This window comes from Balaenoptera borealis (assembly GCF_965194805.1).
Source record: "Balaenoptera borealis genome assembly, chromosome: 12".
NCBI lineage: Eukaryota > Metazoa > Chordata > Mammalia > Artiodactyla > Balaenopteridae > Balaenoptera > Balaenoptera borealis.
The window spans coordinates 98,942,580-98,970,389 of record NC_138869.1 but is presented as its reverse complement, the minus strand read 5'-3'; the positions used below and the strand labels follow the sequence as shown (position 1 = coordinate 98,970,389).

At 39.6% G+C, this 27,810-nt stretch overlaps 1 protein-coding gene across 10 annotated transcripts; it reads right to left on the bottom strand.

Moving 5' to 3' along the window:
* Positions 1 to 26,043, bottom strand: MCUR1 (mitochondrial calcium uniporter regulator 1). Of its 10 annotated transcripts, XR_014232083.1 has the most exons (11): positions 21,503 to 23,983; positions 15,785 to 15,904; positions 12,515 to 12,618; positions 11,935 to 12,036; positions 10,928 to 10,969; positions 10,027 to 10,098; positions 5,799 to 5,852; positions 4,328 to 4,442; positions 2,989 to 3,083; positions 2,611 to 2,677; positions 1 to 645 (listed from the first exon to the last, which is right to left on the bottom strand). XR_014232083.1 is itself a non-coding variant. In XM_082344459.1 (10 exons), exons 1-9 carry the CDS (start codon positions 22,182 to 22,184, stop codon positions 3,019 to 3,021), a joined length of 1,356 nt encoding a protein of 451 aa, XP_082200585.1. In that variant the 5' UTR covers positions 22,185 to 23,983; the 3' UTR covers positions 1 to 2,677; positions 2,989 to 3,018. The 10 variants fall into 10 exon arrangements, 7 of the variants coding, with proteins under 7 accessions (XP_082200585.1, XP_082200584.1, XP_082200588.1 ...); XR_014232084.1 differs by having other exon boundaries at positions 2,611 to 3,083; positions 21,503 to 23,982; XM_082344459.1 differs by having other exon boundaries at positions 1 to 2,677.
* Between the last annotated feature and the right edge of the window lie 1,767 nt (positions 26,044 to 27,810).

Below are 27,810 nucleotides of genomic sequence, written 5' to 3'. Positions count from 1 at the left end.
TAGAGAGAATTAAATATTTTATTTTAGATCATAAAAATATTATGCCCACTCTATTATACAGTAAAATGTAATTGAATATTTGCTTAAGTAACGAAAGGGTTAAGAAATGGTTTGGGTTATAATCAGAGGAACAAAGGTTATAAATCTGTAGAAAGACTGATATTTTCCAAATGAAATTCCGATAAAAGGCTAAACAGTCTCAAACATTTTATATAAAGAATAAATTATTCCTGATTAACATGTTTTTGCTTTAGTGTCAGAAAAGTCACAACACATTTGATAAACATATGTTAAGAGCCAGTTTTCTAGACATGAGTTCCATAGTGCCATCTATATGACATTTGTTCAGAAATGACGCCAAAATTCTTAAGAACACAGCATATCGGGGGGAGGAAGAGAGGTGCCTGCCAACGCTGACACAGCTAATTAACAGGAGGAGAGGCTGCAAAGGAGGAGCCTGGAACAGAGGGAAAAGCCCATGGCTCCATGTGGCGGCAAAGGGACGCCACCCAGGCAGCGACAGGGACACCGCGGCTCAGGATTTTGGTTTTTAAAGAGTTCAGAGGCAAATTCCAGTAAGATGGCTGGTTTGAGTCAAGCCTTTCCTCCTGAACTTGTGACTTCTCAGCTGAGGTAACTGGCATACTTAAGGGAAAAGACGAAGACATTCAGATTGAGTTTTGTTAGATACTGAGCTGCAAAACCAGCTGAGGACTTAGACCAGCACAGAAATCAAAATTCACGTTTCTTGTAAAGAACCGCACACACAAACAGGCTCGCTTAGTAAGGGTCCAGGAAAGAAGTGGGGCTGGAGTTTAAGCTCTTTAAAAAAGACAAAGAGTAGGGGAGGGGAGAGAACGCAGGAGGGCGGAGGAACCTCCTAAGTGATTTGTGCATGAACAGGGAATACAGATTCCGACCACCTGACGTCCTGCTGTAGGCCCCTGTGCCTGGAGGGGTAATTTTCAGGACCTTGCTAAGGCTAATTTCCCCACGTGCTAGACGCAGGGTATCTGGGAATTCTGCCAGGCATCTTCCCCCTTATGAGTGCTAATGCCGAGTTTCCTAAAGTGACCCGCGTCCTCTAAGCCCGGTAAGCTCAGGAGCCATCACACTGTGTCCAGTCCCAGTCACGTACGTGTTCACAGACGTCTGGGCCCACACCAGGAAGGGTACACTTGTATTTCTGGCGCTTATGCTTTTCAAGCAGAATACACGTGACTAAAGAAAGGGAACATGGTCCTGAACCCTCCCAGCCTCCGTACACGCATGCAATCCAGGTCACCAAAAGGAGAGTTCTCAAGGCAGGGAAGGTGGGGGGCTGTTCTGTACTGCAGAGAACTCTGCGGCAAAATCTGTGGTCCAAGTTAACTGACAGACTGATGTGGCCCCCATCATCACCAGCAGGAATGTCATCTGGGATACTTCTGACAGAGGACAGAGTCACCCAACTGAAATGTTATTTAAAAAATATCTTGTCAGGCTATAAGGTCACTTCACTTTCTGTTTCTAACCTATAAAAGTTATTATTTGCTTTGAAACAGAATTGCACACAGTATTTTTTCCTCTTGGGGATTCTTTTTTTTTTGGAGGAGTGTCTGTCCTCCAAGTTCCTTCAAGCTCCTACTAGCCAAAGTTATATTGCAAAGGTGGTCTTAATGGGATGTCATTTATTTAACTCTTTAATACTTAGGGCAATTGTTAAATGTACAGTATTTTCTGGGGCGCCTTCTCTGAAAGGGGAAGAATATATCTATAAAATATTTTATGAGCCAGTTAAGATAATTTTGGATCTAGTTGAAAAAAGATTAAATTATTATTCACTTTGAAACTTACACCACTCATGCCAAAGTACTTGATGTTTATACTTATCTGGAGCTCAGAATCTTTATGCTACACAAATGTTTCAAACAAGGCAATGACTTACACTTTACAAAGTTTAGAAATGACACCCAAAGGACAGAGGGTAACTTTTCACCAGTGTGGATGGAACAGTGATGATGGGTACTTGTACCAGTTTGATCCAGAAGTCTCTATGTGGTTTCTCCACTGGACCAGGTGATATGCACACGCGTGCACGTGGAGAAAGACAGGAAGCTGCCATTGTCATCATTTCTCAAATGCTATTCTCTCTACGTGCAGGTCATTCAAGTAAGATGAGAACGTGCGTCTCCAAAATACCCCCAGTTGTATCTTGGAATTTGTTTTAAATACAGAGGTAAGGTTGGTATGAGAATGTCTTTAACAACCAAAGAAATCAACCTAGATTAGGATGATACCTGGCATGACAGTTATCTAATTTTCAAAGCCTATGACCTGAGCTTGTAATGGGCAAAGGCGTATTCATTAAAGACATTTCTGAAAAGTACGTGCACTATCTACGTATCTAGATATTGCTACAGAAGTTACACCTTGTGCCTCCCTTGTATAACAAGCTGACGAAGACCAGAAGGAAGAAACCCTGTCCCACAGACTGAAGTAGACTTCCATGCGAGCCTGTTTTCTAGGGAGGCACTGCCACACCCGGAGCGTTGTGACAACTCTCCCACCAAGAGGGAGGAGAGGAGAAGGGGCCAAGTGAGAGGGAGGGAGGGAGGGAGAGGAAGTTACCACTCTAGGAGGCTGAGAGAGTCTGCATCCCAATCACAATGCTTCATCAGGCAACAAGATTTTCTAGCTGGAAGGCACACAGAAAATGAACAGAACAATAACTAAGACAATGGAAATTACAAGAAAAAAATCTCTTTTGGGCGTAAAGTACAACGTAGCATGAGGCTACCGACCAACTGGACTTGAAACTCAACCTCTAACACAGGGACCGGCTGGCATTAGGGTCTGGGTCAGTAGGTGAAGAGGATTCAGGGCTCTAGGTTTGGTTACAATGATTCTTCAGCACTTAGTAAAGCTCCTGTGCCTTTTAATTGGAGACCCCAAATCCTCGATTAAAACAAAAGATTTAAAGTTGTGGAGAGTTATACAAATATTTACTGTTGGTATGTCCCAAAGGTTAGACCAAGTTCACTGGCCCAGCTGAGTGGAGTCTTCGTTGCTTCGTCCACCACCACTCAGAGTTACAAAGTCAACTAAACAGAAAAGATGGAAGAAGCAGTTATGAAATTTCTCATTTCTTTGCCTTGGTTGTATGTCCATAATTTGCATAAAATAAATAATATGCATTAAATTAAAAATCAGCATTAAAATTGGAAATGAGGAAAAAAAAGCACAGCAATCTGGTATTTTTAAGGCAAAACAATAAAATGCTCTTTTAAATAGACACTTTATTATATCCACAGACGATAAAATCCCAGAGCTACTGTTAGGCACGTAAATACAGATCCTGTAAGAAAAAAAACAATTGTGCATAGTATTAGTTCTATTAACAATTACTTGCGGGAACAACTTTTTATTAAAAAAACAGACACATATCCACCAAGAAAGTAAAACCAAACCCAAGAAACTTGGCTTGCTCACTGATGTGCCACATCCCATGAAACACCTGCCTATTAAAAAACCCCACACCTGAGACCATCATCTTTAAAGTACAAATGCATCCAATATCCAAGAAAACTTTTCAGTAAAAGTACAGAATCACAAAAATTCTGTGGTCACAAAGTATATGCACATGTAACACATAGGGACATACCCTTTAACTTGATGAGCAAATCCTACTTCTAAATACTATTAGACTTCAAAATATTGATTGATCCAAAATGTTAAATCTGAGTTAAAATAATGGCTAAGTAGTTTTTTTTGGTACATGAATCTTCCTTCCCTCTTTTGGCTCAAAAATTGCAAAAGCAAAATAACACCTTATAAGGAGTGTCACCTATTGAAGCAGAAAAGATCACAACTCAACTATCTGTAAAATATTCCATCTTGAATGTCACGAAAAATAATTCCAAATAACTATAGTTCGATGACAGTATCTCATGAAACTTAAGATTCCATCAATAGTAGTAAATAAAATCATGTACTTTACAAAGAAAGAAAAAATGCCAATTATTGTATGATATTCCATCTACTGGAAATTGTAAGATGCCTTCCAATTTCAGAGATGTTAAAACATGAAAAAAAAATTGTGTTAGAATCAATCAAATGCAATATCTGTCTTTGACTTAATTTATAAATTTTATTTATTTTGGGAATTCCCTGGCAGTCCAGTGGTTAGGACTCTACGCTTCCACTGCAGAGGGCACGTGTTCGATCCCTGGTCAGGGAACTAAGATCCCACATGCCACGTGGCACGGCCAAAAAATTTAAAAAAGGTTTTTTTTTGTTTAAATTTATTTTCAGCTTGTTTTAACTATCTAGATACAAAATGGCTTACCTGCTAAATATTTAATATTATCAAGCTTGTGTGACTCAAGCATGGTTTTGAGGCCAGCAACCTCGGTATCTATCTTCCTGTCTGTCTGCGTGATGGCCCGATCTTGCTGCGCGTGCTTTTAAAAGAAAGATTCACAGCGTTAAACCACTTTGGATGCATCCCCTCTGCTGTTAGTCCTAGAGTCCCTTCCCAACAGGATCAGATTAAGGAGACCTGGGCTTTAGTCTGAGTTCTGCTAGCCTCATGCTGTACTGTATTGGTCAGGGCTGTAGCTATCTCTAGGTCTGTTTCCTTCTGTTTGAGACAAAGAAAAAGGTTAACACTGGCCCTGTCTTCACATAAGCTGTTTAGAGAATCAAGTGTGATAACTGATGGAGGGAAGCTTTTTAAATTATAGACTGCTCTGCAAATAAGATGAAGATTATGAAGCTGGTCTGTTCTCAATGGCAACGACCATGCCTCATCCTTCTGAATTCCTTAGTGAAAGGTATACAGAAAGTGCTTTAACAAAATGAATGGAGTCTTAGGTAATCTAAAAGCAACAGCGCTTGCCTTGATGCTATTTCCATTCACATTTTTAAAAAGTTTTCTTCCTTTATAGTTCGAATGCCAAGTGTTTTATTACTATGAGGCTTGGCTATACCAAGGACCTATATGCGTTCTTTCCCAAATATAATACAGTTAAACCAGATACACAATTAACTCCCAAACGGTGGTAAGTTTGGCTGATGTTATAAAGGGTTTGTAACATTTCATTAATGCATAAAAGCATTGGAAATACTTCATTAAAAGTCCTAGGGCAAGTTAAGTAGTTCCCTGTGGCGAATAATTCAGGTAATGAATATGGAAATAAATGCCTGGATGAGTAAAATATTCCAGAGGAATAGTTCAGTATTCTCTCATGGAAGTCTCTTGCAGGTTTCAGAGGTCCCAGGTAATACAGGATGGAAAATAAGTTATGCATGCCATAAGCTAAAAATGTAATAAAACATCTCCATTCCTTATTATTCTTCAATCACTGAGATTTAAAGTTTCATTAAGATAATTAAGTATTTTGTGTACCAAAAAATCCTATGATATTCCACTTCTCGGTATATATACCCAAAAGAATTGAAAACAGGAACTCCAATAGATATCTGTATGCCCATGTTCATAGCATTATTCACAATGGCCACAAGGATAATCAAAATGTACTATATCCATACAATGGAATATTATTTAGCCTTAAAAAGGAAGGAAATTCTGACATACGCTACAACATGGAGGAATCTTGAGGACATTATGCTAAGTGAAATAAGCCAGTCACAAAAGGACAAATACTGTATGATTCCACTTACATGAGGGACCTAGAATAGTCAGATTCATAAACAGAAAATAGAATGGTGGCAGCCAGGGGAGGAAGAAAAGAAGGGGATGGTGCTTCAAGGGTAGAGTTTCAGTTCTGCAAGATGAAAAGTGAATCTTTTCTTACCAATGATACCACTTCTGTTTTTACTTCCAGCAGCTTCCTTTCGTTTAATGAATACTGAAACAAACACGTAACGTAGGTCAGATTCTGATTTATTCCTCTCTCTCTCCTCCTCCTCCTCTGGTGCCTTAAATATTTTGGTCTCAGTAATTCCAAGAATATGTACCACTAGAAGCCACCCCTAGGGTAAAGTAGCCTACTTGCCTTCTCCTTTTGATCTGTGTTTTGCGGTTCCTTATTTATATTCACTCATCGCTCCAACATCTGGATTCCCTTTTATCATCCTCCACCACCCTCTGCTGGTTTTCTCTTTTCATCTCTTCGCTGGGATGCCTCTAGGTCCCTCCCACTATTATAACAGCATTCCCTGGGACCAATTTAGATGGACATATGCTTTTTGGCTTTGAGAGGGTTGAAAAAAGTGGGGTAACAATTCAATTTAGGAGCTATCCCATTGTAACCACAAACAAAATTGGTCACTATTTGAGGCTTAGACAGAAGAGAGAAAAGATATAAAGTTGGGAAAAAAATAGTTTCAAGGAATATTATTCTGTGACATAGATGTTGCCTTGTGATTATAAAACACTATGTAAATATACAAATACAAGAAATACACTAAACCATCACACGTTGGTTTTAATGGAAAAAAACAAAAAACAAACCCACATGGGCATTGTCACAATCCAGTGTCACTAAGGGAACTGACTAGTTCTACCCAGAATTAAAATGGTATCTTGCCTTTGGCTATTAATATCTGTGCAAAGATATTGTGCAATTTTGTTGACATTGAGACCAAAATCAGACACATTTCCTAAGTGGTGGGCGTTAGGATTTAACTGAGCAAATGAAAATCTATAATTTAAGTGAAGAATTAAAAAACTTCAATAAATTAACATTGTTATAGGGGAAAAAAATAATGGTTTTGAAGTATCTAGAAACTTTCTAGCTATACTGTGTTCCCCTGTGACTACCAGGGGGATAAAGTATAGAAACAGCATTGCTTAGGAGTAAAAAAAAGAAAAAAACCCAAAACCCCAAACCAAGAACTAGTTGCAGGACCAAAGAATGCTCAACTCCAGGGTTTGAGAGAGAGAGAGAGAGGGAGAGAGAGGGAGAGAGAGGGAGAGAGAGGGAGGGAGAGGGAGGGAGAGAGAGGGAGAGAGAGGGAGAGAGAGGGAGAGAGAGGGAGAGAGAGGGAGAGAGAGGGAGAGAGAGGGAGGGAGAGAGAGAGCGCGCGCGAGCGAGCTATGCGCCAGATCACCACCAGAGGGCAGGATGGAATGGGATTTTCTGCACCCCTTAAAACTCCAGTTTTCACTGAGTCAACATTGACTCAACCACAAGAGAAAAGAAAAACCTAAGTCTTGATATTGCCATGGTTTTTTTTTAAACACCTTTATTGGAGTATAATTGCTTTACAATAGTGTGTTAGTTTCTGCTGTACAACAAAGTGAATGAGCTATACATACACATATATCCCCATATCCCCTCCCTCTTGCGTCTCCCTCCCACCCTCCCTATCCCACCTCTCTAGGTGGTCACAAATCACCAAGCTGATCTCCCTGTGCTATGCGGCTGCTTCCCACTAGCTATCTATTTGACATTTGGTAGTGTATATATGTCCATGCCACTCTCTCACTTCGTCCCAGCTTACCCTTCCCTGTCCCCGTGTCCTCAAGTCCACTCTCTACGTCTGCATCTTTAGTCCTGTCTTGCCCCTAGGTTCTTCAGAACCATTTTTTTTCTTTAGATTCCATATATATGTGTTAGCATATGGTATTTGTTTTTCTCTTTCTGACTTACTTCACTCTGTATGACAGACTGCCAAGATTGTTAAAATAACATCTATATGGCTCCATCTCCCTGCACCCCAAAGCACTTTACAGGCTACACTGCTCTTGAAACTGGCTGTAAATATCACCACAGTTAATTTTGTGGAAACAGTATTATAACTTTATTAAACAAGAGAATGAGAGGTTTGAATAGTTTATCTTCCTCAGTGCAGTTAAATTCATGCTAGCTGCATACTAATATACTACTGCCCTGCACTTCAGAGTAATCTGAATTTAGGATTACCAAGAACGACTTCTCAGGTAGGTTAGTAAGTCACATAAACTCACTGGCTTTAATCCATGTTCACATCCCCTATCTCCCAATCTCCTATATGAAGTTCTTCCTGGCTCGGTTGGCTACAGGCATCTTCCTAAATCAAGTGAATAAGGAATTCCTGCTAAGTCACAACCCTAAGGACAAAGGTAACCAAAAGAGTTCTTCCTCTTCTAGATACTAGTCATATGCTAGTGATCATTACATATTTTAGTAATACTAAGTGATTTAATCTTCAAGGTTAAAAGTGTTTCAAGACTAGAAAGACAGGTAACATGGACATAATAATTATTCTGTATAACAAAGCTCAACTTAACTCTTGAAATCCAGAGGCATTTCCAAAATACAGTTAAGTACTTGTTTGAATTTCAATATTAGCTTCATTTATCATTGTAGCACATTTTGGTTAAAAGTAAATTGTGAAAAATGAGGAGACAATGAACAACTGTGAATACTCAGTTTCTGCATGTTCTTTGTTAGTAAAAAATGCTGTATATGCCCTATTTCTGCTTATGCTGAGGATAAAAAAGGTATCTAACTAATAAATAAATAAATTCAAATACAGCCTGAACAAGACAGATGGGTTAAAAGTCACTAGAGGCAACCCAACACATATAAAACATCCAACTTATTGTACCCCATGTTCACTGCAGCATTACTTACAATAGCCAAAACGTGGGAGGAACCTAAGTGTCCATCGATGGATGAATGAATAAAGAAAACGTAGTGCGTATATATATGCGATGGAGTATTACTCAGTCATAATAAAAAAAAATCTTGCCATTTGCAAGAACACGGATGGTCCTGGAGGGTATTATGCTCAGTGAACTAAGTCAGACAGGGAAAGACAAATGCCCTATGATCTCACTTATATTTGGAATCTAAAAAAACCCCAAAAAACCCGAGTTCACAGATACAGAGAACAGACTGGTGGCTGCCAGAGGTGGGCGGGGAGGGGGGGGGGTGGGTGAAATGGGAGAAGGGGGGTCAAAGAGTACAAATGTCCAGTTACAGAATAACTGCGTTCTGGGGATGTAATGTACAGCATGGTGCCTAGAGTTAATAATACTGTATTGTACCACTGAAAGTTCCTAAGAGAGGGGATCTTAAAAGTTCTCATCATAAGAAAAAAAGTTTTGTAACTATGTGCGGTGATGGATATTAACTAGACTTACTGCGGTGATCATTTCACAATACAGAAAAATATTGAATCATTACGCTGTACACCTGAAATGTAATGTCATATGTCAATTATATCTCATATTTAAAATTTAAAAATTTAAAACAAGAAGTTACTGTGAAAGCTCTGAGGGAAAAACATTGTATTTATATGTATTACCTTTGAAATGCACATAAACGGGCATTTCAAAGGGCAGCGGAGCAATATTTCCACAGTTTTCTTAGGTCCTGGGCATGGATCCCACAAGTTGTTGTACAGACATATATATATATATGTGTGTGTATATATATATGTGTGCGTGTATATATATATGTCATATATATATATATATCTCCCTTCCACTTATTTACAACCCACATTTTGTGATATCTTTTTGGTAACAAATATATAGCACTACTTTCCCTAATAGAAAATTTCAATTTAATATAACTTCAAGAATCATTCAGAATTTGCACTTCAAAACAATGCAATAAAGTCATTAAGATTTCTCTATTAAAAAAAAACTATATGGAAATATTTTTTAAATCTTGAATTTTTAACATAGAATTTAATGTTATTTAATATTAATAATTTAGTATTATTCAAATCAGATAATCAACTTAACTTTTGAAAAATCATGACCAGAAGAGGTTTAAGTCAATATCAAATAGATCAAGATTGAATTTAATTTCTTTATTCATGCCTAAGTGACACATAATTTAGTATCTCTGAAACATACAAGATTTAAACTTGATTTGACCAAGATTTTAATTTTAATGTTACTTTTGAAAGCATCAAATTTAAGCCTTAATTTAAAATATAGTCAAAATAAAGAAAAAACTGTCTAACAATGATATACAGGTAAATATTTAACAGCACTTGTGAACGGTATGTAAACAGACTTGACCAAATGTTCCACGCTGCAAAGAAATTAATTCATACTATATTCTTAGTAAAGAAACATACCAATTCTTTTACTCTGCTCTTTTCTAGATTGAAATCTAATTTGGTATCTGTTCGGACTTTGATCACTTCATCCTAGTGGGAGGGCAAACAACAAAGAAAGAAAGAAAGAAATCCAAAGTAAGAGACCCAAACTCTGTGAGGGTGTGAGCCTTACCTGCTGCTTCCACTGCACCCCCCGAAGGGGCTAAGGGAATGGGCCAAGCCGGGGGCGCGCAGAGAAATGGAGCTAGAGACTAGCGAGGTCAGGAGACTCTGGCTAAGCGACGTCTGCAGTCAGCCCTGCTGGGACTTCCCAATTACACATACAAATAATCCCCTTTTACGTTTAAGTCAGTCTAGAGTGGGTTATTGTTGCTTTAACCTCAAGATTCCCAATGCAATCACCTTGTGAAATTTATGAATCAGGCTGCTCCTTGGACAACTTTGGAAAGCAGAGATGGACTCAAAGAAGTAAAATATTAAATTCTGGTTTAAGTAAAGTCTTCCTTCTGACACTCATCAAAACCTTTTCTTCTTTAACATCAATGTCCTTTCCACTTAAAAAAAAATCAAACAGCTATAGCACAGTCAGCCGTTTAAAATCACATGTAATTCTCTAAAGACAGTCCCTCCTAAGATAATCTAAGGGTTCCAGGTGGCTATTTTAGAAAATTTTTTATTTAAAAATGACTTCATTCCTTCTAGATCACAATTTTCTTAATGAATTTGGTTACAGACATCAGTAACTTATTCATTGGCTATGTTCTTGGTTAAATCTTCCAATGTGTACTTTCGAGATACATCACACAAATATTTAACATAGGATTAAGTTTTTAAGAACATATAAGTATTTCGGACATTATATTTATTACTAAGCTTATGTAATTATAAACAAGCAAGCAAACAGGAATGAAGATCTTACCATTACTTGTTGTTTTAACCGATGTAGTTCAAGTTTCATTTTCTAAAAACACATTAACAAGAAATGTCAAGGATATATTTAGAAGATAAGAAAAACATAATAAACAACTATTAGAACATGTATTTATGAACAAGTTCTTTCCTCATTCAACACAAATTTGGCCACGTTCAGAATACAACCATAATTGAATAGTCTCAGTGGCAGAAATGATTGTTGTGCCAGGATGGTACTACAATCATGGTGTGTCTTGAGATACGTCTTAATCCATCTTGAAGGCCACATAAAATTAGTAACACAACTGTTTTCAATATATTCATCTCCCTTCAGAGGCCCTGCTTTAATTCCTCCTTCAATTTTTCTTTTAACTAATTCTGCCCTCAAATAACTGACTTCAAGACAACTTTGACAGTTTCACAGTTTACCTTTTTCTAGCAAAAGAAGGATCTTTTGCTAGGCGGTTTTTTATAAGATTAAGACCAACAGATAATAAATGAACTTCCTTCATGGGACTTTAAATAGGGCTGAAAATAAAGGAAGACACGAAGACAGCACTTATTTAAACGCTGATCCCAAACGCCACACTTTAAGAAATGAAGTGATATTTTACAGCAGCACTTATTCATAATAACCTCAAACTGGAAACAACTCTAATATACATCGCAGTAGAATAATGTGGCATATTCCTATAATACTATAAACAATGAAAAAGAATGACCTATCACTGCAAGACACGCTGTGATTCCATCCGATAAAGTTCTGGAACAGCCAAACCACTCAACAGCCATGTTAGCCAGGATAATGGTTTCCGCTGTGGGAGGAGTGACCAGAAGGGGGCGTCAGCAGCACTTCTGGGGCACTGGTCACGGTCTATTTCTTGATTTGACTGATAGTCTATGCTGAAAATTCATCGAGACATACACTTGTTTGTACACTTTTGTGTATGTATATCATATCTCAATGTCTTAGTATAAAGCATTTGGTAAATATGAGTGGATCTTTAGTTTTACCTCATTTTCTGATCTGAGGGCTGAAAATTCACTCTTCTCCAAAATAATCATATCTTTTTTCACATTAGCAATCTGAGACATTATTTCCTGAAGAGTGATCTCCTGGGAAAAGACAAACAAAACATATAACCTAGTCTGGCCTAGGAAGTCCACCTCCTACTGTCTCTACCCAGTATCATCTTATTGAGAAACTAGAAGGACATGGGAACAAAGAAAGAGGTTCAGCAAGGTCCTCCTCTGTCTGAAAATGAGAAAAGAATAAGAACTCATTTCCAGTATCGGCATCAAGTGAATCACAGTTAAAAGGGTGGCAGTCAGAGGACCAGCTGCTATAATTCTAGCCACGTCTCCATTTATTAAAGCATGGTGACTAGAATAGTCAGTTTTCAAACACAGTGATTCTATGACAGCTGACTACATAGCTTCGAATAAATATTTTTTATGCCACTGTAACCATCTGTCTCTCGTTTATGTTAAAATTACCATATGCTTTTCAACAGAATATTATCCCCAAACATATATTACAAATAATACCCCATCATTAGATTTCAAATTTGCTCAAGTGCCCCAGCAAAGCTACCTGCTGCATCTTGGTGACCATATCTTTGTAGACGATATCCATGTTGGCCTCCATGATCTTGACTAAGGCAGAGACAATGATTTCTGCTTGTTGAGTAGTAAACCCTAGGCAAACACACAAAGACAGACACTCAGGAGACTCTAGTTGCCAGAATAAAAAAATCCTTCATAGAAAAGGGAGAGAATGCAAACTTACACATGCAGGTGGATGTCTGAATTCAGAAGCAGCGGGAAAGCCTAGTGTAGCAGGAAGGTAGAGTCTAGCCACAGGCTGTGCTGTGTCTGTCACTTGGAACAAGTAGGACACATCGGAGTGTTTCCTCATGTAAAATGAGGGGTTGGGATGACTGAGCTCTGACGTCCCTCCTAGCCATCAAAAACCATGTTTTCAAAAAGAGAATGCCTAATGACACAGGGGATGCCTGCAGTACAAGGTCAAGTGAAAAGATGCAAGACTCAAAATTATAGAAACAATTTATTTCTTCTGTAATTTAACAAAGATTCTAGGTAACTGTGTTGTCTAAATTTTCTACAATGGATGTGACTTCCTTAATTTCAAAATGTATATGTTAGTAAAAAATAATTTACTTAAGTAGAGAAAGCTTATTTATTTTATTTCCAGCACAAATTGGTCAAATCGGTGGCTACATAAATAATAATTCAGCTGTTAATTTACTTAATGTTAAAAGACAAAATTGGCTCTTACATTTTTCTTCCATAATTTTCCTCAATCACGACTGAGGGGGGCTCAAACTGGAAAAAATATATTCTTTTATACTCAATAAATGCTGCTGAACTGAATTACTCAACTCAGCAGTGCTACTGTTTTTAATAAAGACTCAACTCAGCAGTGCTGATTTTAATAACTTTAGGTAGTAACATATTTCACATTGAAAATTCTAATTAAAATGCTTAATTTTAAATGCTTAAGATGCATAAGTCCCTGGAATACAATTCTTTCTGTTAAATACTTCCAGCTATAAGAACTTCAGAAGAATTTACTGATTCTTGTAATTAATCCATGGCATATTTGTTTGGATAAAGTTATAACTGATTCAATTTGGATGAGATTAAGCATTTTTTTATAATAAAAAAAAAACCCAAAAAAAAACAAAGCAACAAATTTAAAGGAGACAAAAAGACCTCCAAAGACCTACTCTTTTCACTTTATTCAAAATCCTTTAATTTTCAATGTGTGGGTCATGAACAGCTAGAAAAAAATCACCCATATGTGAACACTGTTTAACTCTGGTACTGGGATTCAGAGTAGTTTTTCTTGTTTCTTTTCTGTCTCCCTAATTTTTAAAAAACGAACATGTCTTTTGAAAATTTTAAAACTTATTAATAAGAGTTCATAGTTAAACATAATTAGGTTTGGGAATTATGAAGAAAAGAAAGAGGGAGACCAAAGAGAACTTACGCTGATAAGAAAAGAAACTTTAAAGACTTATAATTTAGAACCACCTATAGGAGGAGAAAGGATAAGAAAAGGAGAAGCCTGAAAACCTCCTGGGTTGCCATACGCAAATTAATTTTTTGTAGGAATGAGAGAATGGGACAGAAATCAGGGCTAGTGAGATTACAGACACAGAGACAGTTTTGTAAATCAGGAGACATAACTCTGGAGAGAAAAAGAGATAAAGGATGGAACATTTCTTGAGGGGTCCTTCCTGGCCTTATCCTAACTCAGCCATCACAGACACCCATCATTCATGTAAGCACCTTCACACCCTACATCCAGTGGGGCCTTCACATCACTGGTCTTGAAATATGCAAATATTCATGGGCCAGGGTTTGAAAATCAAGAAAAGCAGGCAGTACATATACTGAAACATCACATTTTAAACATTCAACATCTGCTATTTTTAATTTGTCAAAAATAATACATAAATGGATTTTGAAAGCAGGGGAGGGGAAACAAATACCACCTCTCACTGGGAAACAGGATTTGGGACCACTGCAGCTATCTGGCCATAGTTACGCTTAACTAAATTAATGATGTTCCTTTAATATCATCAAATATCTAGTGTACGTTGAGATGCCCCTATTATCTCTAAGATGTCTTTTTACAATTGGTTACTTTGAATACAAGAACACAGGTCCATCAAAAAGAAAAAAGAAAAAGAAACAGAAAGAAAGAAAAAGAAAAGTAGAAAGACTTCTGCTTAACAAGATAATTTTAGATGCCCCTCTTCTCACTTTTACTTTTCTTTTTTAAATTCTGAGCTAAAAGAAGTCTTGGTGAAAAAGGCCAACTGTTTCAAGTTTGAGAAGAAAAGCTGTAAAAATTATCACAGAGCATGTGACAGTTTTCCCAAAGTGCATTCAAGTACATTACTTAATACTCAAAGGGCTCTTTGGAATTCTTATTATGCCCACGCTACCAAGGGGGAAATGGGAACTGAGAAGGCAGAAAGGACTGTGAGACCACACAGCTGGAACGCGGCAGAGCTCGAACCCAGAGCTGCTAACTGTCCCACGTAAGCACAGAAAGATCCACCCCAACACGGTGTCCTGCGCACGTAAAGCATGTCTACACAGGGCAGCTTTTCAGATATGAACACACACAACAGGATGAATAACTATACAATAAAGTCAAAACACAGATTTATTTCAGACATAAGCTATGATATCTGAGATTCTGATTTTGAGAATATATGTGTCACAGTAGAGAGAATTATAATGTGTATTAAATTGTATATTTGTCTAGATAAGATTAAATATGAGAATGCTACTTATATACTAAGTGCACTTTCAATAACTGTCATACATGTCAGAGCAATCTTTTACATTAGTTAACTCAACAGCAGTAAGAGAAAAAGTCTGAATATTTTTTAAAAAATCACAAGTTGAAATTATCAGTAATTGTTGCTCAGCAACATTTTAATTTCATAAAAATTTTAAAGCACACAAGATGCACAGGAATAAAACTATCACTTTTGTGCTTAGACAGCTGTCATAGGAATCGTTCCTGAGTTTTGCTGGCTTATGTCTAATTTTTCACCTATAACACCATACTTCCAGAGTAATGTTATAAACATACGCTTCACTTGGACAAAGAGAATATGTGGGAGAAAAGTCTCAATTGTACTGATGAAGCAAAAATGTCCTTAAACAAAAAGCAAGGACTTAAAAAATGGAGACTGACCAAAAGATTACCTACAGACTAAAAAGTCAAAGAGAAATATGAGAAATTCGATAAGATCATAAGGGAAGTCCTAACTTATAGTGTTTTTCTATGGCACTGAGTAACCAAATGAGAGAGGATTACCATTTTCTTCGAGTAAACACACTAAGGCATGGGTGTCAAAGTAGAGCTTCCTACTCCGAGAAGAGGTGAAATCTCTCCTTTTGCTCTCCAGATGCAGGCTCCCAGCACAGACGCTCAGCTCTAGGATGGAAAGGACAATACGGTTCAAAACAGGTGGATGGTAAACAGGTGGATGTTTGATGGTAAACAAAAGCAACTCAGCACCATGAAAAAACAGGGCATACCTCAAAAGTCTATCTGGTTTTTGACAACGGCTTTATTGAGACATAACTTAGATACATGTGATTCGCCCATTTCAAACGTGCACTCCAGTGTTTTCAGCATATTTACAGTGCTGTGCAACTATCCCACAATCAACTTCAGAACATTTTCATCATCCCCAAAGAAACCCTACACCCTCTAGCTACGCTCTAGCTATCACCCCCTCATCTTCCCACTCCCCCCCAGCAATCACTTACCTATATTCTGTCTCTATGAATTTGCCTACTCTGGACATTTCATTTGAATAGAATCATTAGGATATGTGATATTTTGTGACTGGTTTCTTTTACATACAGTGATAGTTTCAAGGCTCACCCACCGTGTAGTATGTCAGCATCTTATTTCCTTTTATTGCCAAATAATATTTCATTGTATAGATATGCCAATTTTTTTTTTTTTACCTCGTCATCAGTTGAAGGACTAACTGTATGAGGGTTCCAATTTCTCCTCATCCTCAACATTGTTATTATCTGTCTTTTTTATTATAATTGTCCTATTGGGTGTAAAGTGGTATCTCATTGTAGTTTTGATTTGCATTTCCCTGATGGTTAAAGATGTACATCTTTTCACACACTTATTGGCCATTTGTATATCTTCTTTGAAGAAATGTCCATTCAGACCCTTTGCCCATTTAAAAAATTTGGGTTTTCTTTTTATTACTGAATTAAGAGCATTCTTTATATATTTTAGATACACGTTCCTTATCATATGTATGATCTGCAAATATTCCCATTCTGTGGGTTGGCTTTTACTTTCTTGATGGTGCCTTTTGAAGCACAAAACTTTTAAATTTTAATTAAGCCCAATTTATCTTTTTCTTTTGTTCCTTATGCTTTTTGTGTCGTATCTAAGAAACTACTGGCTGATCTGAGCACACAGAGATTTACATCTGTTTTCTCCTAAGAGTTTTGCAGTTTTAGGTCTCACATTTAGGTCTTTGATCCTTTTGAGTTGATTTCTGTATATGGTGTGGGATGGGGGTTCAACTTCATCCTTTTGCATGTGGAGGTCCAATTGTCCCAGCACTATTTTCTCCCTTAAATTGTCTTGTGGCTCTCATCAAAAATCAACTGACTATAAGTGGGAGGATTTATCTGTGGATTCTCCATTCTATCCCATTCATTTATATGTCTGCCCTTCTGCCAGTGCCACATTTTCTTGATTACTTGTAACTCTGTAGTAAGTTTTGACATCAGGAAGTGAGTCCTCCAACTTTGTTCTTTTTCAAGATTGTTTTGGCTATTCTGAGTCCCTTGCATTTCCATATGAATTTTAGGATCAGTTTATCAATTTCTGCAAAGAAGCCACCTGAAACTTTGATAGAGATTGCGTTAAATCTGTAGGTCAATTTGGGGGAGTACTGCCATCTTAACAATACTAAATTCTTCCAACCATGAACATGGGATGTCTCTCCATTTACTTAGGTCTTTAATTTCTATAATAATGTTATATGTAGGTTTCAGAGTATAACTTTCATGTTTTTGGGTGAAATTTAAGTATTTTATTCCTTTTGATGCTACCGTAAAGGGACTTGTTTTTTAGATTTTTCGTTGCTAGTATATAGAAACACAACTGATTTTTGTTTTTGTACAATTTGTACATTGATCTTGTATCCTGCAATCTTGCTAAATTTGTTTATAAGCTTTAATAGTTTTTTTAGTGAATTCCTTAGAGTTTTCTAGTTACCAGGTCATGTCATCTGTGAACAGTGATAATTTACTTCTTTTACAATCTGGATGCCTTTTCATTTTCTTGCCCAACTGCTCCGGTTAGAACTTCTAGTAGAGTGTTGAACGGAATGGTGACAGCAGACATCCTTGCTCCGGACTTTGGAGGGAAAACACTCCTTCTTTCACCATTAAGTATGATGGTAGCTGTGGGTATTTCAGATGCCCTTTATCAGGTGAGGCGGGTCCCTTCTGTTCCAAACTTGTCAAGTGTTCTTTAACACGAAGAGGTATGGAATTGTCAAATTCTTTGTCTTTTGTGATGATCATGTGGTTTCTCTCCTGTATGTTGTGGATATGGTGTACTACATGAATAGATTTTCAGATGTTAAGTGAACCTGCTATTCCTGAGACAGAATCCCACGTCATGGTGTATACTCCTTTTTACATATTGCTGGATTTGGTTTGCTAGTGTTTTCATAAAGATATTGGTCTGTAGTTTTCTTTCCTTGTCTTTGCAAAAGCCTACCTTTGGAGAGATGTGTTCTAACAATTTATATATTACCTTTGCTATGGATTTCTGTGCGTTTAACCACAGATCCAACCTGTTTTGTAAACCTGTTTCAAGGTGCTCCTTTGAAGGAGGTAGTAGAGTAATGGCTTCCTGGCTTTTGTGTTCCACAAGCCACAAAAAACAGCTTTAAAAAAACATAGAACTGCAATGCGAACTTGTAATTTTCGCAAGAAAGGACATTTAAACATAACAGCTCCTTACAATCACACTAAAAAAGACATTTTGACAGAAAAAGAAAAAAGAAAAACAGAGATAGATAATATAAAATAAAAAAATCTTTCATTTAAATGTAATAAACATAGCTATATAAAAATCTTGCTTCATACTTGTTCTTACTTTTCCATGATGCCAGGTGTTGTAGAAGAGTGGGAGAGGACAGAATAGTCATCTACTAACTCAAAGTTCAAAGGTTTTCTCAGTACCTGTCCTAAATGACCAGAAAAATACTTCAGCTAATCAACTCTTATTCTCAACCCCTAAACACTCAAAGGAAATTCCAAGTAAGCAAAAAATGTGACATGGACAGGACCCTACAGATCTGCTGCTTTTCTGTAAGACGATAGCAGTGGTTCCCAAATGACTAGCAACGTGGAAAGAGCGGGGTGGCTGTGGCCACAGTCTGCACCAAGGTAAGTACCAAAGAGCCAGGAATCACTCTGTACCAAACACGGTTTGCAGACTGACAAAATATAAAATGCAACAACTCGTGTATGCATGCGTGTGCTTAATGGCTAAAAAAAAGGTGGGCGGGATGGTGCTTAGGTTCAAAGAAGCACTAGCCTATAGTGTAAGGCCCTTGGCAAGGCAAACAAAGCCTGTCCTAATTTAGCCACTTATCCTTTCAACTTTTGTTCTAGCCACCTAAACTACTGTTTCCTGCACGTGCAGACCTTGGTACTCCTTCCTTAAGCTTGGCTTGCTCCCCTTTCTCAACTGGTAAATTACAAGCATCCTTTTTACCTTTCCTCATCTAATGTGACAACGTGCTAAGCATCCATTATGTTCCGGGCAGGGCATTATGCTGCCCTGTAAGGTTCTCTCTGCTACCTCCTCCCAGGTCAGGGAGCAACCTTTATTGCTTCCTTATCTGTGCTCTCAGCCCAGTACAGATAGCTCTACCACAGCACTTACGTTTATTCCCATGTCTGTATATTAGTCCAAGCTCCCCAGGAGCGGCCAGTCAGTTATTTCTGTGTCACTAGGAGAGGGCCTGGTATACTGCAGGCCAGAAATAACTTAAAAGAAAATTCAACTGTATGAATTCTAAGATCCAAATCTAGAGACTATCTAGAAAGAAAGTTTGAGATGAACTCCTTTCTGCTCTTCACCTATGGTCTTTCCTTTCCACGTAAGTGAGCTCACTTAAATCTGGCACCTCTTTGTTCATCCTTTATCTCCAGCCCTGGGCAAAAACTGGCCTGCATGAGAAGAGACCCTGACACAGAACAGCCCGAGCTGGATGGCAGATAATTGAATGAATGAATGATTGCACCTCTTACAGGGCTCTTTACAAGCCACCCTGCTCACTTCAGAACCGTGCTGGACTGTCCCGTGGGTCAGGGAGCTTGAAAACATTTGGGTCTAGAGCTGGCTTGTGAAAAGTGACGCGATTATTCTAGTCCCAAATTCCTTTTTTCTAAAAACAATAATCATTCATGTGATTTAAAACAAAACTGCAAGCATATTTCAAAGATATACTGCGGCTGAAAAGAGGAGAAAGGGCCTGGTCACTTGCCACTTGGCCCTCCAACTCTGGCTGATGGCAGGTGAATTCCGTCTTGCCTCTATCATAGGGCAGCACCTGGGGACACAGCAGTACTCTGGCACTGGGAACACCTCTGACTCACTTTTCCTCCTTTATTGTGACAACAAAACGAGGCCCACGAACTATGAATTCCCACTAATAACCGGGAAACAAGTAAAGAGAGCTATGTTAAAGTGTAATATGTAATTCTCCTTTGGGGGGACCTTCAGCATATCAAAAGGATATGAAAACACACATACAAAAGAAGCCCAAAGTTAGCCCTGGAAAGAGGAGGAAACTGAGCACAAATTTCCTATTCATAAACATCCTTAAGTCTGAGTAGCTCTACTGAGAACCCTGGACACCAAACAGACCACTAGGCTGAAGACAAAGGGACAAAATTCTCATTAGCTGATGGAATTATGAGAGGAAACCAAATCACAAATTACCAGTTTGTCAAAAAAAGAGCAACAAAAGGCAAAGTACAGAAATAAAGACTCACAGGTACTGCAGGACACTGACAGAGTTCACCACTCATTTCCCAGCCTCTGTACACAAAGCTGCTTTCACTCTTCGCACTACCAACCAGTTTCTCCCCCAGCCAAAGGTATTCTTAAATTTTAGATGCAACTAACATTTACCGAGCATGTCTGTTGAGAAAAACGTTTTTTTAAATAGCCATCAGTGTAGTTACTGATAGCCACTGATGGATATGCATAGACTATCCAAAGTTAGATTTTTGCCAAGTTTGCTAATTAATAACGATTCTCCCAGATGATTTTTTAATCGGCAATTTGCAATCTAGTAAACTGAGTCTAATCTCAGGCAGGCCGTGACTGCTCTCACCTCCTTAAAGTATTTAATGAAATGCCAACTTCTCAATGAAACAAACTTATTCCGAGGACTCCATTTAAATTAGCAACTGAAGGCCCACTCCACCTCCTAACCTTTACCCCCTCTATTTTTTCCGACAGCATTTATCAGATGTTATTATATATGTAAATATATTAATCTCCTCTGCTACAATTCAGCGCCAAGAAGGAAAAGAGTTTGTTGACTGATAACCATCCCGAGTTCCCAGAAAAGTGCCAGGCAGAGTAATGAACCCACGAGAGTCTGCAATTAAATTGTGAAACAATCCCTTCGTCTCCCAGAACTTCGAGCCTCAACCCGCCTGCTTCCTACACACCCATTCACCCGCGCCTCCAAACGCTGCGCACCTGACAAAACTGCTCTACAAACGCGCGTGCGCTGTGCCAGCACGCACCGCCCCCACCCCATCCCGCCGCAGCCCATCACGATTTGCGCCAGACACCTGCTGCCCGCATTCCGAATAATTCGGGTCTTTTCACCCGAGGAAGCCCAGGTTTGCGTGGCCCAGAGAGCGGGACCAGACAGACCTTCATCCCCACGCCCGGAGGAGCCCGGAGACCTCGGCTGACCCGCCCAGCTCCCGCCGCCCCGGCCCTCACCTCTCCTGGAGGAAGCGAGGGCGGCCACCTGGCCGAGGCACAGGTGGAGCGCGCCCGCCGCAGAGGCGACGCCCGGGGCCAGGCCCGGCTGGCACCTCCTCGCGCCGCCGCGCCCCGCCGGGGCAGCCGAGGGCCCGGCGCGCGAGCGCTCCCAGTCCGCCAGCGGCCGGCGCGGGGTGGCAGCGGCCAAGCGCGGGGAGGGCAGCAGCAGGAGGAGGAGCAGCGGGGAGGCACGTGACGCGCCGCCGCGGGCCGCCGGGGCGCTGGGACGCAGCGCCCCCAGACCGCCGAGGAGCCCGGGCGGGAGGCGGCGCGTGGGGACGCCGCGGCCTCCGGGGCCTCCACCGCGGCCGGCGGCCAGGGAGAGCAGAAGCCGCCGGCGGCGCTTCGGCCTCTCGTTCGCGACGGAGCCGCAGTCCATCCCTGACACGGTCACTGGCCCGCGAACGCCCTCATGCCGGTCACGCGCGGCCCCAGCCAGACACCAGCGGCAGGAGCGAGCGTGAGCGGTGGCGCCGAGCCTGCGCTTTCCTGCCGGACGGGCGGGGCTCCGGGCATTCTCCGGGGGCGGAGCTGAGCGGCTAGGCGGGGCTCCGGGCTCGCGCCGGGGGCGGGGCTGGGCTCCCGGTGCGCGCTGAGGGAGGGGCTGGGTGGCGGGCGCCCGGGGCGGGGCAGAGCACATCCCGCGGAGCAGGCACCCCGGGAGAGGCGAGTCCAGTCCAGAGCGAGCCCCCGGCCCGCTCGGTGTAGGCGACTGGGAAGACCAGGAGGTGGGTGTGGGCCCTCTTGGAACTGGAATGAGCTCGGCGCTGCCACGATTTGCATATTTATAAGGACATACACGGATGTCCTTATAAAGACATAGTTACCCTGGCGCCCTTCAGAAGCCCATGAAAAGTCCGTGCACCACCGGGCTGCCTTGGGTTTTCCTGACTTTCCCCGTCCGAAGTCCCCCAATGTGTTAGCGCTGGGGTGCATTTTAAGGAATTATTAACAGGGCCGAGGGAACAGCGCTTACATAGTCCACACATTTAAATCTAAACTTTCAGAGCTTGTTTCCGGATTAGTGTATCATAGAAGTGAGAAAGTCTCAATCTGGGAATTTCAAACGTAAGGGCTTGAGTTTCAAATGAGATCTACTGGTATAAAAGGATACCTGATACTAGCGGCATTCAGTTCAGTGAGCTTTTTGAATGCCTACTGCACCTGTCTCAGTTACTGGTCCGTTGTGTGAACTCTGTACTGTTTCTTGAATGAAGGAATGAAATGCACAAGGCACCAGCCTAGAAGATGCAAAGAAAAATGAGATTGTCCTTGTCCTCTAGGAGTTGTTTTCTTATCCACCCATATGTATACAATACATGAGGGAAGAAGAATGTGTTATGAGCCATAAGAGAGCTACAAAGTGCTGGTAAGAGAGAAGAGAGGGCATATGGCTGTGGAAGTGGCTGTCAACATATAAAGAATTAAAAATATTAAGGTGCAAGTAGACACTTTCATAAAAGGTTAGTAGGAATTATACATTTATAGAACTGGTAGGGAAAGCAATTTAGCAATATGTACAAAAGTGTTTTACGGTCGTAAATTTTGCTCAAGTCACCCAACTCTGAAAATTTAACCTAATAGTCCAAAATATTAAAAATCTACTAGATTGGACCATACGAACTTGTCATTTTTATAGGTCGAAATGTTGAAGATTGGTAGTTTCATGTGGATCAACCTAATATATGCACAAAGATATTCATTGTATCATAGTTTATGATTGTGAAAAAATGGAAAAAAACGAATGTCCAACAGAGGAATGGTTAAATAAACAATGGCACAAACTTTATTTAATGAAAGCCCTTTGTAATTTTTGAGGTATAATTTGCATGTAATAAAAATCCACAGATCTTATTTCGATTTGATGATTTTTAACAATTATATACCTCATGTAACCACCACCCAAACAAGATATAGAACATGTTCGTTTTGCCACACTGCATGGCTTGTGGGATCTTCCTTCCTCGACCAGGGATTGAACCCTGGCCCTCGGCAGTGAGGGCGTGGAGTCCTAATCACTGGCCCACCAGGGAATTGCCTAATTTGGTCTGTTCTTGAACTTCATATAAATGGGATCATACAATAAGCATTGCCTTTCATCTGACTTCCTTCTGTCTTGTGTCTGTCTTCAGTGTAATAGCCGGGAGATTGATCTACGTTGTTTTATCAGTAATTAGTTCCTTTCTGTTGTTGAGTAGTATCCCGTGTATAACTGTGCCACAATTTGGTCATCCACTCTCCTATTGACGGCATTTATTTTGTTTCCAGTTTTTGGGTGTTATGAATAAGGCCATCACGAACATTTTTGCATAAGTCTTTGTGTGGACATATGTAATTTATTCCTTGTTAAAGAAAAAATTAGTCAACTACACTTTTTAAAGCCCAGTAAGGGAGACTTTATTTAAGGAAGGTGGGCTATCTTGTTAGGTACGGGGACCACTGTGCTGGAATGTTGTAGCGGCAGGGAGAGAGAACGGGGTCAACTTGGAATACAGCTGGGGCAGGTGGGAATTTATAGCCCAGGAGCAGGGTGGGGAGCAGTGGATGGGAAATTACTAAGAGGAAACATCGGGAGTAAGGGGGATTTTGGCTAAACCAGCTAACAGGACTCTTGCTGAAGAGGGGCCAGTGTGATCAGACATCACACAGAGGATGGTAGAGGATGAGGAACCCGACCAGATATGGAGGATGGTCAGATACCTTCTTTCCTTTGGTCCCAGCACTCCAGTGTTCCATGGGAAGCCATTCTTCCCTTCTCTCAGTCGGTGTGGTATGGGCGGGCCAGTCTTCCTCCAGGCCCCAGGCGTGAGCATGTCACCCAGTCAGAGTCAGTGAGCTTCAATTCTAGGATTTTTCTAGGAGTTATTGGAAAAAGAAGGTCTTATTTTATTGTGATACAGATTTTGAACCTTGAGCCCTTGGGGCTACTACATGGCCCGACACTGAAGCTATTATGGAGAAAGCAGACCTGAAAGATGACAAGAAATGCTCCTGGTTCTAGCTCAGCCTGAAATCGACATTTTTATTTATATAACCAATAAACTGCTTTTGTTTAAAATAGCTAGAGAAAGGCTTCTGTCTCTTATCCTGACTAATACAGGAGTCTAAGGGATAGAGAAACTAGATACAGAAATCTAAAGACCACATGAAAAAGAAGCATCAACAAATTAAGGCTTCAGGCAGGGGCCAAACAACCCCCATGGCTCAGGACTTTCTGACAGTTGGACTGGAGAATAAGCTTGGACATGGGGCCAAAGTGGGGCCCTCCTACTGTCTCCCCATGTCTGGACCTGGGGACCTTCCATGAGCAGAGTTGGGTTCACAGAGCAGACCCTCTGAGATCCACCAGCTGTGAGGTCTCTAGGTGGGCCTCACACACTCTGAGGTCACCAGGAGAAAGGAGAGGGAGGATGGCAGAGCTGTCACTGGAAGCTCTGGGTCTGCCCAGTGTGTACTTACCAGGAGGTGGCAGAAAGGTGACAAATATAACATAACTACAAAGTAAAGGGGCAGGGATAAAGAGACCTCTATGGTAGTGAGGTTTCTATATTGCACCTGAAGTGCTAAAATACTGATTCTAAATAGGTTTAGAAAAGTTAAATATGTACATTGTAATCCCTAGAGTAATCAAACATATTATCCAAAGAGATATAGTCCAAACACACAATAGATAAAATGTAATAATAAAAAATGTTCAAATAACCCAAAAGGAGACAGGAAAGGAAAAAATGGAAGATCAAAAAACAGAGGGAACAAATTGAAAGCAAATAGTAAAATGGTAGACCTAAATCCAAACATAGTAATAATTATATGCAATGTAAATGATCTATACCAGAGAAAATAAAGCTAAAATACTGTTAAATAAAATATGTTCTATCCTTCTTCCTTGTGAAGGGTAGCAGACTACGCCACCCCAAAATACACCACTTTGGCATGAAGATTATTTTGAGTTGAAGGCAATTGAGAAAAAGTAGATACAAGAAAATCTCTCTACTCTTCCCCTGTTGGCCTAAAAGCAGGACATAAATTTGTAAAGGTGTTCCCCCCTCCCCTCTCTACCAGGAAGGACAGAAGGTAATCACCAGAGAGAACCCTTACCAGCCCAGAGACAGAATCAGAGGAATCTACGTAGTAAACTCACTCAGACTAGCCCTTATCTACCATTATTCCCCATGTATTTGCCTTCCCACAATTTGCTGTCCTAGGAACTCAAAGTCCTTTTCCTTTGTGTTGCCATTTCTCTACAAAATTATTGTTCTTTGCTAAGATGCTATATGAGCCCAAGTTCTAACCACTCCTCTGTGTTACTCATCTCTGAGTAGTCCTGTGTGAATGCGCTTTGTACATGTTAATAAGCTTCTGTTTGTTTCTCTCTTGTAAATCTATCTTTTTTAATCAGCCTAATATATGGGGCCCCAGCCAATGAATCTAAGATGGGAAGAGGGATAACAGTTTTTCTTCCCTTACACTTGACAAATATACTTTCAAACTGGAAAAATAGAATATATGTGTAAAAGTCATGACTGAAACTTGGCAAAATATTAAAGATGATGAATGCAATTATCATTGGGCACATTTGAGTGTTCTGTTCCTTGGCCATCAATGCTTAGATGAGTACTGAAATAATGACTCTCCAAGTTCGTATATTTTTGTCTACTCTATGAAATTAATTTCAGCAAAATCACTAATTATCTTGGTATAATGAAGATTTTCACATAGTTTGTTTTCTTGGGATAGGAAAGATCTAAAGGATTAAAACGTAAAATGTACTCAAATTGAACAAAGGTTGAATGATTTACATCAAAAACATAAGGTAAATGTAAAAAATTTAAAAACAAATTGATGATTTTTATTTTCTTCTAAAATATGGAAATTTCTCTTTGAAAAGACAAAAATAATTACAATTAACAAAAATCAAAATTTTAAATCAAAATTAAAGTTGACATTTTAATTTAATATTTACAAATTTTAATATAATCATAGTAAATCTTGTATTGAAAAACTATTTGCAGTTTTAGTTTTTCACGTCCACATAGTTACCAATGTAAAGAATTAGAATCATGTTTCACATATGTCGTGTCGTGAGTGTATGTATGTACACACTTAAGAATAATATATGAATTGTTTAATACTGCAGAATGTTCTTTGGATGCCATGTGCAACAGCTGTGAATAACGTCAACCAAAAACGAAAAAAAAAAACACAGGAGGTCTACATCTGACACCATGTAATGTCAACCAAGAAAACCCGCAAAAGGCTGCAAATAAAAAAGAGTTTATTTATGGTCTTAAAAATTGCAATTTGGGAGACACAGATTTGGGTAAAACCAGAAGAGTGTTCCAAGGAAGAGAAAGAGTCAGGGGCTTATAAAGGCAAATGCCATGAGGCTGTACTCTAATACAGGAAAGGAAATATTTGTCCTTAAGGGATGGCTGTCAGAAGTTATTTTAGGGGAAGGGTCCATGAGTATCCTGAGTTTCTAGCAGACGTTCAGGACGCCTTTGTTAGGACAATAAATGGTCAAAAGATCGGATTCCATCCAGGCTGAGATGTGCATATGTCACACGTCCTCAGTGGCCTCCTGGCTCCATTTTAGGGAGCTCTTTTAGCAATATTGACTCCATTTTGATTTTCCTTTCATATTAATCCCCTGATTTTTTAGTATCTCCCAAACCAATGAATTAGATACAAAGAGAAATGACAAAATGGAAGCTTGGCCTACTGGGAAGCAATATTTTGTTAGACAAGAATCTAATGGATTCATGATATCTGAGACTATTTGATAAGCTAATTAATTGGTCCTTTATTTTTCCTAAATACTTCAGCTCAAATCCTGCTCATATTCTCAAGCAGTGGCCATCTCTGAGGTTGGCAGAGGCACACGAACCTTCATGGCATTTGGCATTCTTCAATGCATTTGAAGAAATGTTTCCTTGGGGCCCGAGAAGTATTACTTATGAAGCAGAGTTTAAGGCTATGGATTTCACGGTGCCAGAACAGAGCACTGGAGGTGCCTGTGTGTTTAAAGTTTATTTTCCTGGATGTTTGGAACATTTGTGAGATCACCAGTCCTCTAAAGATCAGGGTCCTGGGCAGGGGTCTCTTTTGCTTGTGTGTAAGGGTGTATATAAGAAACAGAATTTATTCAACTATACTTCAAAAAAAAAAAAAAAGAAACAGAATTTATTAGTTAGGTATTCTTTCTGTCTTTATTTTGTTTGTGTAGAATTACAGATCTCTCTTTTCGTATCATTGCTTTGTGTTTC

Excerpts from the sequence above, each read along its gene's own strand:
- MCUR1 (XM_082344459.1), bottom strand. The coding sequence starts at position 22,184 with ATGTGCTCTGCCCCGCCCCGGGCGCCCGCCACCCAGCCCCTCCCTCAG. Across the intron at positions 12,037-12,514 it reads TGGTCACCAAGATGCAGCAG|GAGATCACTCTTCAGGAAAT; the intron begins GTAGCTTTGCTG and ends GTCTTTTCCCAG. Across the intron at positions 5,853-10,026 it reads AGAGCAGAGTAAAAGAATTG|TATTCATTAAACGAAAGGAA; the intron begins GTATGTTTCTTT and ends TGTTTGTTTCAG.